Below are 11898 nucleotides of genomic sequence, written 5' to 3'. Positions count from 1 at the left end.
GTGGATCCGGTTTTTAAAAAAATGGCGAATGCGTCTACTAGTATAAAATGGTGGGTGACACAAGTGTACATAGTAAACATACTAAACATGTGATGTAGACAAAAGTGTTCAGCAATTTGATATATCTGACTATTTCTGAAATATCTACGAACACCAACTTTTAGCAGATTTCAAAAAAGTGAAATTAATAACCACGCTAATTTAATTTTAGTTAATAAAATTTGCGGTTATTATACTATAGCTATTTTTAAGCTACATTCACATCTATAAAGAATAATTAAATTAAAAAAGTAGCAGTAAAATATATTTACAAAAATGGCGAATGCGCTGTAAAATGACGAAGTGTTGTAAAAATGGCGAATACGTTTATAAAAATGGCGAATGCGCATGTAAAAATGATGGGTGCGCTGCCAAATTGGTGGGTACGTTTAGAAAAATGCCGAATGCGTTTACTAATATAAAATGGTGGGTGACACAGATATTTTAAATTGATTCTTTCTGACTATTATTTTTAAACCAGATATAGAGAAAAGTATAACTATACCTCAAATCAGCAATTTGATATATCTAATCATTTCTGAACACTGATCTTTAGCAAATTTCCAAAAGTTAATAAACCTTTTATACACTTATTATAAATTAACATTACATTTTGTTACCTCTGACCATTTCGGAAATATCTACGAAAGTGACACTGACAGATTTAAAAAATGTTTTTAAATAACGCATTTTTATCTCACGAATAAAAAAACATTCTACTGGAACTTTTTTTTTTAAACTAAAAACATATTTTGATATCTCCGTCTATCCTTAAAATATATACAAAAACTGATCTTTACATTTTGAAAACAAATTATTACTCTTTTTGAAATTAGAGAAAGTTTTAATGTATATTTCAATGGTGAGATTCAGAAAAACTGTAAAACATTTATTTATTATTGTTTTTTTAAAGAAACTGAACTGAAAATTTTCTAATGGCACTTTTGTACGAAATACAAAATACTTAACTTAAACTGTGTATATGTGAGTTAGGAGTTCAAATTTCTTAAACTATACTTCAGAGCACATTTTGATATATCTGTCTGTTTCTAAAATAATTACAGAAATTAACTTTTGTCAAATTTTTGAAAAACTTATTTATTTTTTTTAATAAACGATAAAAATTTTTAAAAACCCTTTTGTAAATATGATTCTTACCCCCAAATATGTATCACTAGTTGAGAAAAAAGTGATTTAACTTTTTAATAAATCTATGAAATGACCTTAACTAATTTAGAAAAAGTGTAATAAGTTTTTTATTTGTTCATATTCATTTAACACTTTTATACATAATCAAGAAGTATCTCCAGATGAGAAAAGATGACCTCGGTCAGATTATGAAAATATAAAATAACTTATTAATTAATTTATTTATTTTAATAAATTTTAATACATTTTGAGAAAGAAATATTATTCTTTTTTGGATTGGAGAAAGTTTAATGTATATTTCAGAAATGGTAAGATATATCAAAATACGGTTTGTGGTATTAAACACTTTAAAAAATATTATACCACGTCAACTTAAGTCAGTTTCCCTGTAACATATAAGTCATTAATTTTTGTTAAACATTTAGAGGAACATTAAAAGACATAATTAAAACACGGTTAAATTTTTGTATTGTTTATTGTTAGAGTATTGTACGATATTGTCTCGTATTGATTGTAAATTGGAACGTAGTTAGGACGGAGAGTGGTCTAAAAACGATGTAGATATTAGGCGGTCGGTTGCACGCGCTTTTGTTCGCAGACATTCATTTTTACACAACAATGACCTGTGTGTTCGAAAACGTTTTTTTTTAGGATTTATTTATTATTTTCTGACAGACACTAAAGAAAAGTAATCAAATAACCAAACGCACAATCTGTTTTATGTCTTGATAGCACGCAAGGACACATGAAGAAATCAACAACTTAAGATTTAATAAAAAGATCTTACCGTTCTAAGGTAAATAAGTAAATAAAACAAATTTCATCAAATTTAATATAAAATTCGATTAAATACAACATACTGAAACAAAGTAAAATTCGACTTTGAAAGGTGAACATCCTGAACATCGCAGAGATTAGTTGAACTTTCGACTAAAACAGAGGCTTTGTGAACAACTCATTTTGCCTGTCTCACATATTTTGCCGACAACATATTTAAACCCGTAAATAAACGCGAAAACCATAAATACCTTTAACAATTTAAAATAACTCAACAACATTTATAAAAGGGAATACTCAAGTACGTTGAACAAGCCTGAAATGAAAACAAACAAACCGTATGATCGATTTTATCTTTAATTAACACTGAAAATAAAATGATCCGATTCATTTCTGTTATTTTTGTTTTGTTTTCAATTGGCTTTAAAATCAATTTGACATGTGCATGGAACTTCATTTTATCTTAACGTTTTCTGTTTCAGATAATAATTGTAAGTGAACGGCCGTAAAAGTTTGTAAGTTTTTACCGTAACAGTTCTAGTGCGTGAGTAAAATTTTTTAATAGTTGCATGTTTATTAATTTAATTACTTTCCAACGACTCGCATTGTTAAAATTAATGAAATAAAATAAAAATTGGAACACAATAAATCCGCTTCCGGTTATAATTTAGCCGACAATGGAAATTCAGTCCGGCTTATTAATTGTATTTTTAAGATTCACATTCAGAAAGTTAAAATCGAAAAAGTTTCACAAAAAAAAACTCCTGGAAATTATTTTCATACAAAGTTTAATGTAGCGTTTGATTGTGTCTCGTCTTCCACTGAAAACAGTTTTATACTCGTACCTTTGTTGCTTCTAAATTTAATACACTCCATGGATTTTTACATTAATGAGGCTTCAGTTAAACATTTAATAAAATATTTTGTGTGAGTCTACATGTTTCATTCGTGTCATAAAGAACTAAATATTTAATAAGCAAATTGTTGTCACTTTAATTTAATTTAATGGAATATGAAGTGATAAATATAGTGCGTGCCTTATGAAATATTTAATATTGTAAAATAAATTTAATATTCTGATCTAGAGTCACAAATATTCAAGTGATACTACAAGTCAAAGTAAAATATATTGAAAATATTTTGATATATATTTAATCTAGGAAATTCATATTATCCACTTCAAAAGAGACGCAGTGCATATAAAATTAAAAATACTTTCCTTACTATTTTCTTGCAATATTGTGATCACGTACATTTTTATATTTAAGTCAAAATCAATTTATTTTAAAAGCCGTGTTGTTTTTCATACAAAGTACATGCAAATCGATATTGAATATTCGATGATGTGAAACACAAAGAATAATAATAATTTTGTTTTCAGAACAAACAATAAAATAATGGATGCAAATATATTTTCTCTTATTATTTATTGTCACAAATAATATTAAAAACCAATAATTTATGTAATAAAGTAAATTATTATTGCATAATATCATTTATTCGAATTTTTCACATTATGGTAAATAAAATCACTAAAAATAAATACTTCAAAAATTAATGATTGTGAATATCATTTACAATGGATAGATAGTAATTGAAGATAATTACTGCCCCCAAACTTGATATTTACAATAAGACGACATTCATGAAAAGTGATTAAGAATCTCAATTATTTTAGTTAGGTAGTTAACAACAATTTAAAAATTATTAATCACACTCAGTTTTAAAAGTCTTGAACCAGGCTAGTTTAATTTTAGATTAATAAAAATTTGTTGTTATTATTAAGCTACATTCACATCTATAAAGAAGTCTTAAAGCGTTTTAATATATACCAAATAGAGAATAACCAACTTAAAAAAGTAGTAACAAAATATCTTTACAATCGAATGGTAACAATATACGTTAATAATTTAATTACCTCGTATTTCTACTCCCTCTTTGTAACAAATTATTTACACGACTGTACATGCCTTTTTTTAAATTATCAATAAATTCTTGAGGGATATTCCATTCTTCCTGTGGTACATCATGAATATTCATAGGAAGATTTAAACGACACCGGATTTATATCCGGTGAAGGTGGAGGCCACTCTATTCTTTCAATTTCACCTTCTCTGAGAGCTTTCTGAATCACTTTGATGTGAGTGATTGTACAGTAAGTTAAATTGTCCATTCATTATGACAGGAACATTTACCAACTTCTTCTATGCATGATTCTATCCCGAAACATAACACATAAAGAACCACCTCACTGACAACAGCGAGTCCTTGCTGTACACCACTTCCTTATCAGACTCCAATTCAGTGGTCATCACTCACCAATCTTCCTCTCAATTCTCTTTTGGTTCGAAACGAGAACACACCACTATTGAGGCAAAAGCCAAATTTGATAAACATAAATCCAGATCGTAATCAACTAACAACAATTAGTCTTCTGAAACTTGAATTCAAAATGAGTTAGTAGTATATTTTTAATAATTATTTGAACCACGTACCTGTCTTAGCTGAGATTTGTTATCCTTCGACTTCTGCTTTCTACGGAACTCCTTTCATTACATAGTTGAATGGTCCTTGTAAACATACTGTGATGAATGTTCAATCTTTGCCTATGTGAGAACAAAACCTTCTTATAAAAGAATTTCATTAGTTAATGGATATCCTGGCATTTGTACTATTTTTAACTTCCTTAAATGTTTAAAGACACAAACTAAAAGTTTCCTTTTTATTAGAATAGTGACGTATGGAATTGTTTGTATTTCTCTCTGCGTTTTTTCTTTATATTTAATTTAAACAAGTAAATTCATCGACAGGGTGGTGCAAAACTTTTTAAACTGAGTATATAAACCAGCAAACATTTTCGTTGTTTTTATCGTCATGAAAAGTATAGCCCCCAAATTGCGGATACATGACAAAAGTTCCCTTTTCAGACTGGATGACTTGGATCGAAGCAATTCCATATATAATAGTAGCATTTTTCGCATTAACAATAATGGCGTTGGTGATCGTGGCCGCACTGAGCAGTCATTGCGCCGTCACTTGGCGATGGTTGAAGTACAAGGCTTGCGGTAAACGTTCGCATGAAATCGAAGAATCGCAAATACCAACGAACAACGCCAATCAGGCATCCGTGCAGATCAGCCATTCACTTCCCGATCTTCAGGTCGAGACGATCCAACCCATATTACAGGAGATCAAGGAGACGGTTACCAAAAAGGTACATCACAAATTCGTCACCCGAAACTCGGTTTCAGTAACGTGATAAACAACTTTCCGGATTATCGCTTTGAAATGTATAAGTTAGAAACTTGTTTCAGATATGAAACCGAGCAAGTTTGAGGAACTGAAATCGAGTTTCGATGTTTCAACGGTGCATATTCCGTTGAACGTACCGAAATTTCCGCATTATATTCATTTAAACACCATAAAAGACATCAAAACTACAGTTGTAACAATTTATCGATTGATCGGAATATTTTTAGAACATTTTATTTTATGCACGAGCTGCAGTTTATGCCGCACGTGGATGATATGATAAATTATTCCATAATTTGCTTACCTCCAAAGCATATAATCTCTCCGTTAATTGTTTAACAATTGTATCATAATTACACACAGTTTACACAGGTGTATTGTTTGTTGTTGAACAGGTATTAAGACAAACAACTCTGCCAATTGTTCCGGACAGATTGCAAACATTTCAAAGGCAACTCTCACATAGATTGGATATACCAAACGAGATCAAATTCAGCATTTGCTCATTGGAAAGGTCGAACAGTCGAGCCATCGGAAACATCAAGGTAATCATTGCAAACGATTTAAAAAACTGTTTTAATTGAAATGGAGTGGTACATTAAAAATGTTAATCCAAGACCGTTGGTCAAGGCGGTTTCAGTTGACCAGAATTAAAAACGTTAATTAAAACGGAGCGGCTTAACGATCCAGAATGCCGGCTAATCTCCGGAGACGAGCGAGACATGGAAACGGAAAGTTTTTAAAATTCTGATTTGTAAACTCACCAAGTCAAAATAATATTTAGGTCTTAAATTGCGTACGTTCTCCTTTTAGTTTTCGTTGCCGTTTTTTGTCAAAGTTTCGAGGGTCCTGCAATTTTGTTTAGAATTACTTTTTTACTAGGTTTAAGTTATTAAGTTTCTTTCACATTATTTTCTGGAGTTTAATTAAATACTATCATTAGATTGCTTGTTATAGTTTTTTTTTACTGTTTACAGCTTTGAATTTAATTATTCCATCCTTGTATTAATTGCAGCAATTTCCACTTATTTCAAATTATTCTATAAAATTTAATTAAAGTCCATTTTTATGCTGCTGTTTGATTGTACAAAACTTTCATTTGAAATATTTTACTCTTTTAAAATTATATGAATTTCAGTCGTTTTCATACTCTCTTATTTTTTGATTGCTTAGCACCTAGAATTTATTGAATCTGTCCCTGTAAATATATAATAATTACGCTCACTTCCATTATTCTAAAAATTCTTTAAAATTTAATTAAGCTCCTCTTTTGTGCTACTTATCATTTTTTCACCTTTCAGAAATTTGAACTGAACTATTTTAATTATTATGACATTAATTTCAATAGGAATTCGTTCCATCATATTCAGCTCAGCAAGTTAATTAAATTTTATTTTCATATTATTTGTTATGATTTATTGACTATACAAAATTTAAAAATTAATTCCAGCCCTGAAAAGCTGTTTTTAGGTCAGCTCCACTCTTTCATGTTAATCCTTAACATCTAATTAAATGATATTTTTTATACATTTTTGTTTAGAAATAATTTACTATTTCTACATCCACTTACCAAAGTGTACTTAAATATTAAGTATTTTTAAGTTCATTTTAATAAATTTCATCCATTTAGATAAACTAAATTGGAAACGGGAGTTATAAAATAAAGTTATTTATCATTTAGACAAGACAGGGCACTCTAAACAATAATTTATTGGATAAACCCTCAAAATCTCTAAACTATCTAATAATTTCAGCCCGAACTTTACAAAAAGGATTTGGTTAGACAGGCGTCCATAGAAAGCAACAATGGAAAAGAAATGGAATACGCTGGAAAATTGCATTTCGCCCTTAACTACGACAAGGAAATGGAAGGATTGGTTCTGAGGGTACGTTATATTTCATCGTCAATAAATTCGATTTACAATAACGTAATGTTCGACTTATAAAACAAAATTAACTTAAAACTGTAGTCGAGATCAAGTAAGGAAAGTAAAGTAAGCAACAAAAGCGTCGACTACTCAACAAAGTGTGTTTATGTGTTTGAGGCGTTAGCGAATTTAGCTTTTAAACCCATTTAAGGTGCGTTATTTTCGCAATTTAGATTCTGGAGTGCCGCGACTTGCCGATAAAAGGCAGACAGAACAGCTGCGATCCGTACGTGAGGGTGCATTTGCTACCCGACAGGAAAAAGAAGTTCCAAACGAAAGTCAAACGCAAAAACGTCAATCCGGTATTCAACGAAATGTTTATTTTCAGGTGAGTGGACTGTTTTAAAAGACCAATCAATTTTACAATTCGTCCGTTTACAGCGTGACTTATGATGAATTAAGGGATCGTTGCCTCCAGTTTTCGGTTTACGACTTCGACAGATTTTCCAGACACGATTTGATCGGCCACGTTTTCTACAGAGGACTGATGGACATCGCCGATCTTCACCAGGAAATCGAATACACAATGAATATTATGTGCCCTCCACAGGTAAGTGTCCTTTGTTAGTGGAAGACCGGTTTTATTGTGCAGTATCCCGAATATTACTTGCGACGTGACTGCTTTTGTTACCGGTGTATTTTTCCGTCCTTGACCCGCTTTCCCTGGTGCAAACTGGGTCGTGGAAAACGAAACGGGAAAGACGCTTCGCACGGGATTGATTATTACCGCAGCATCTCCAAATGAATGATACACCGCTTTGATTTTGTGATATTGGATTTTAAATTGGTATTGATAGGTATAAAAGATAAATTGCCAATTTATCTCTCGACATTTTGATTATTTTTATTCTTTGTTCTTAAATGTTTTTAATTTAGAAATACGTGGAAATTGCAAATTGAAATTCTATAGGAACGAATATTTCATTGGGCCAAAAGTCAATGAACTTTAACTTGTATCCAGGGATATCTAAATTCCTGCGAAGGTCTTCCGTAAAACCCCACGTTGTTTCAGATTAAACGGTTATTTATGTTTACTGTATATCGGACAGAATAAGTAAATAGATCGTCGAGGAAAAGCTTTTAGAAACTCGTAAATTATCTTTATTAAAGTTCTGAGGTTAATGAAGAAATAGTTTGCTTTAATTTTCAGTTCGGTGTTTAATAAATGAAACTGACTTTTAAATAAAATTTAATTATGTGCTTATTTTAATATGGATGCTCTAGAGAAAAAGCTCTTAATCTAAATTGTAATTATTCAATTAAAAATAACGTACATTAGACTATTAATTTAGGTTTAAACATAATTATTTCCAGACAGCTTCACTGAAGTAGTAATTAAAGAATTTCAGTAAGTAAAGAATGTGTTAAGGACCACATTGCAATACTATTAAAATTATTTCAAATTTAAAAATTTCTTTATAATTAAAATACTAAATAATTAAGGCAATAAGTGGTAAATTGTTTAACTAACTGAAACCTTACTAAAGTATTAATAAGAGAATTTTTGCATGCTGAAAATATGTTAGGAATGCTTGAAATAATTTTACTCTGGAACGCTATTAAATTTTTCATTTCAACTTAAAATTATTCTGTAATTAAAATACTAAATAATTTAAACAGTAAGTAATAATTGAAATTTTACTGAAGTAGTAGTAAGAAAATTTCTGCAAACTTAACTTACTCCGTAATTGAAAACCAATATAATTTAGGCAATAACTAATAATTTTTTTTAATTTTTTATGTCTGCTTGTTGAGAATAAATTAAGAATCACTTCAAATAATTTCACTCTGGAACACTGTTAAATTTTTCATTTCAGCTCTTTCATTCTCTGTAATTAAAATACTAAATAATTTAGGCAATAACAATTGTTTAAATAACTGAAATGTTACTGAAGTGGTAATAGGAGAATATTTGCAAACTGAAAATGTGTTAAAAGGATTGAAATAATTTCACATTGCAACGCTTTTAAATATTAAGCCGATGATGAATATTTCGTGTTGAATAGTGTCGATCGTGAACAAAAAATATTTATGTGTTCTGAAAATGGCTTAATTCCCCACAAGAAAAAAATAAACGCGGGGATTATAAAACAACAAAAATATCATTTTTTCGTTTCGAATAATATGTGTTAAGAGCATTGACATAATTTCACATTGCAACGCTATTAAATATTAAGCCGATAATGAATATTTCATGTTGAATAGTGTCGATCCTGGAAAAAAATATGTATGTGTCCTGAAAATGGCTTAATTCCCCGCAAGAAAAAAATAAACGCGAGGATTATAAAACAACAAAAATATCATTTTTTCGTTTCGAATAATATTCGGCATCGTTTAACACGCAAACACCATTTATTTGCATTACGGGCCCTCGACGAATTCGTCCGTTATTAATGCGGCACGCGAAACGCGATTTATCAACCTAAATAAATTCTAATATTTTTCAAACGAACATTTTCGCCACGGCTAATTTCGGCCACCTGTACGAGTAGCAGTAAAAGTGCGTCCCGGTTTTAGCTGTGTCTGGGGCATTTACTTTTCTTCCAACCCTATATTGAATTTTGCCGGCCTTGACCCGATTTCCCGTCGTTTTCGGGGTTTGTACGATCGGCTTCAACCACGTGTGGCGCAACAAAATAAAAAACACATTCACATAATTCACAATTAAAGCGGCAGAAACTTTTATTCCAAACCATTTATCATTCGAGGAGGGCAATTTTGCTAAAAGCTCCGATTGTTACGGTGCCATCCCGACGTATCTGTTCCATTTTTTTAGTTCCATCGTTTTCTATCGAATTTTACCTTCATTTTTGTCCTGATTTACTGTATCTGATTAGCCAAAACTTACTCGGCATAATTACAGTGTTAAAGGAGAAGATTACAGTACAGGGATAATCATCTCGTATTGATTAGGATGATAAAATTTCACACCGAAACTTTGCCAACTTTTAATGGTATAAGTTTTGAAAGGAGCGGAACTATTAGATTAAGTACCTACTCTCAATATAACTTTAATACATTTTAAGTTATTGCAATATATGTTTGTTGTTATTTTCTTTCGTTTTTTAAAATGTCATTTCAGGCCTTTTGATGTATTTTATTGGGAAATATCATAAACAAGAATATAGCTAATATAAAGATAATCAAAGTTCGTTCATTAAAGTCTAGAGGAGCGAACTGTTAAATTAACTACTCACCTTCAATATAACTTTAATACACTATAAGTTATCGCAACAAATTTTGTCATTTTCTCTTACTTTTTAAAATTTCATTTCAAGAGTTTTGATGTATTTCCCTGGCTAATATCAAAGTAAGGAAAGCGCATTAAAGTCTATATATGTAGGCACCAAATTATAACTTTGCAGTTCAATCTGATTACAAATATTGATAGAAGATATATAATTTGAGACGTCTTTGCCAAAAGGCAATTTGCGACTTCTTTCAACGAATTTTCGTTCTAGGATAAAGTAAACTTGGGAGAACTCATGGTCTCACTTTGCTACCTTCCAATAGCTGGTAGATTAACAGTCACAATAATCAAAGGACACGGCTTCAAAACTATGGATATCACCGGAAAATCAGGCAAACAATTCCCGCTTTCTGAATTACACAAAAAATAATTTTATAACCTTTCCAGATCCGTACGTCAAATTGTACTTGTTATGTCAGACCAAACGTATAAAAAAGAAGAGGACATCGGTGAAATTCCACACGTTGAATCCAACGTTTCATGAAGCTTTCGTTTTCGATGTTCCCGAAAACAACATCGAAGACGTGTATTTAGTTTTAAAAGTTATGGACTACGACCGGTAAGTTTTAGATCCCTTCGGAACTTGAGAAAATGTGGCTTGAATAACTATCGGAAAGTTTGATTTTGTTCTTTTTAATTTGATAGCATAATTTACAGAGCTGCTTTGTAATTTATACACTAACTATAACTTTAATAAAGTTTATTTATCAATCATAGTTTGAAGTCCACAATTGATGAATCACTTTTGGAGCGAGTTAAAAAGTTTATTGCATCAACTTTCATCAAGGCCTTTAATTCTCTAAAGTTTCAATTAAACCCGAACGATTAAAGTTTAGAAATAAAAGTTGCGTGCGCGTAATAAATCTTGTTTTTTACCGCAGAATCGGCCACGATGAACCTATGGGTTACATTATGATCGGTTCAGCTTTCATCGGCTTGGGCAGAGATCACTGGTTAGAGATGCTGGATAATCCAAGAACGCCGGTTACTCAATGGTACAGTCTGTTGGAAACCTTACCCAATTACATCCCGCCATTGAAAGACAGAAATATCTGTAACGGTTGTCTAACGACTAGGTGAAAATACAACAAACGAAGTATTAACTTTTACTTATTATTACTGCGTTTCAGGTGAAAAAAGCCTTTGGTCGCTGAATGGGTCTGAAAAACTCGGGATTAAAGGTGTGTTTTGTCCGGCATTTTTCAAAACTGTCGTCCTTCCATCTTTTGGCTTTGTTGTTAATTGTAAACATGAATTATACATATCTGAACAAAAAAAACAAAACAAAAAAAAATAAACTATTGTATTGTACTCATATATTATACCACTGAATATATTTATAAACTGACTGATTTAAGAGAAGAAACTATTTAAAAGTCTGGTATATTTATACATTGAATATATTTATTAACGTTATGATAATGATATATTGTTAAGAATAGTATATTAGAGTATTTAGTAAGATTGTAGTCTCTAAAAAGTATTTTCGTATCTATTATTATT

The 11898-nt window shown here is 30.6% G+C and overlaps 1 protein-coding gene across 1 annotated transcript; it reads left to right on the top strand.

The window, feature by feature from the left end:
* The first annotated feature begins 4870 nt into the window (after positions 1-4870).
* LOC109598156 (synaptotagmin-10) lies at positions 4871-11811 on the top strand. The gene is made up of 9 exons (XM_020013997.2): positions 4871-5179; positions 5613-5762; positions 6972-7103; positions 7319-7473; positions 7527-7695; positions 10607-10727; positions 10783-10954; positions 11277-11471; positions 11526-11811. The coding sequence occupies exons 1-9, from the start codon at positions 4871-4873 to the stop codon at positions 11527-11529; spliced, it is 1407 nt and encodes a 468-aa protein (XP_019869556.1). The 3' UTR covers positions 11530-11811.
* Positions 11812-11898: the final 87 nt, after the last annotated feature.

This window comes from Aethina tumida, chromosome 7 (genome assembly GCF_024364675.1).
Source record: "Aethina tumida isolate Nest 87 chromosome 7, icAetTumi1.1, whole genome shotgun sequence".
Taxonomy (NCBI): Eukaryota; Metazoa; Arthropoda; class Insecta; order Coleoptera; family Nitidulidae; genus Aethina; species Aethina tumida.
Note: the sequence above shows the minus strand (reverse complement) of the source record. Positions and strands in the feature narration are given on the sequence as shown.

What these genes read in the sequence shown, in the direction of transcription:
- LOC109598156 (XM_020013997.2), top strand. Translation starts at nt 4,871, where the DNA reads ATGACAAAAGTTCCCTTTTCAGACTGGATGACTTGGATCGAAGCAATT. An exon ending in GAGCCATCGGAAACATCAAG is followed by an intron (nt 5,763 to 6,971) that starts GTAATCATTGCA and finishes TAATAATTTCAG; the next exon opens with CCCGAACTTTACAAAAAGGA. An exon ending in TGGAAGGATTGGTTCTGAGG is followed by an intron (nt 7,104 to 7,318) that starts GTACGTTATATT and finishes TTCGCAATTTAG; the next exon opens with ATTCTGGAGTGCCGCGACTT.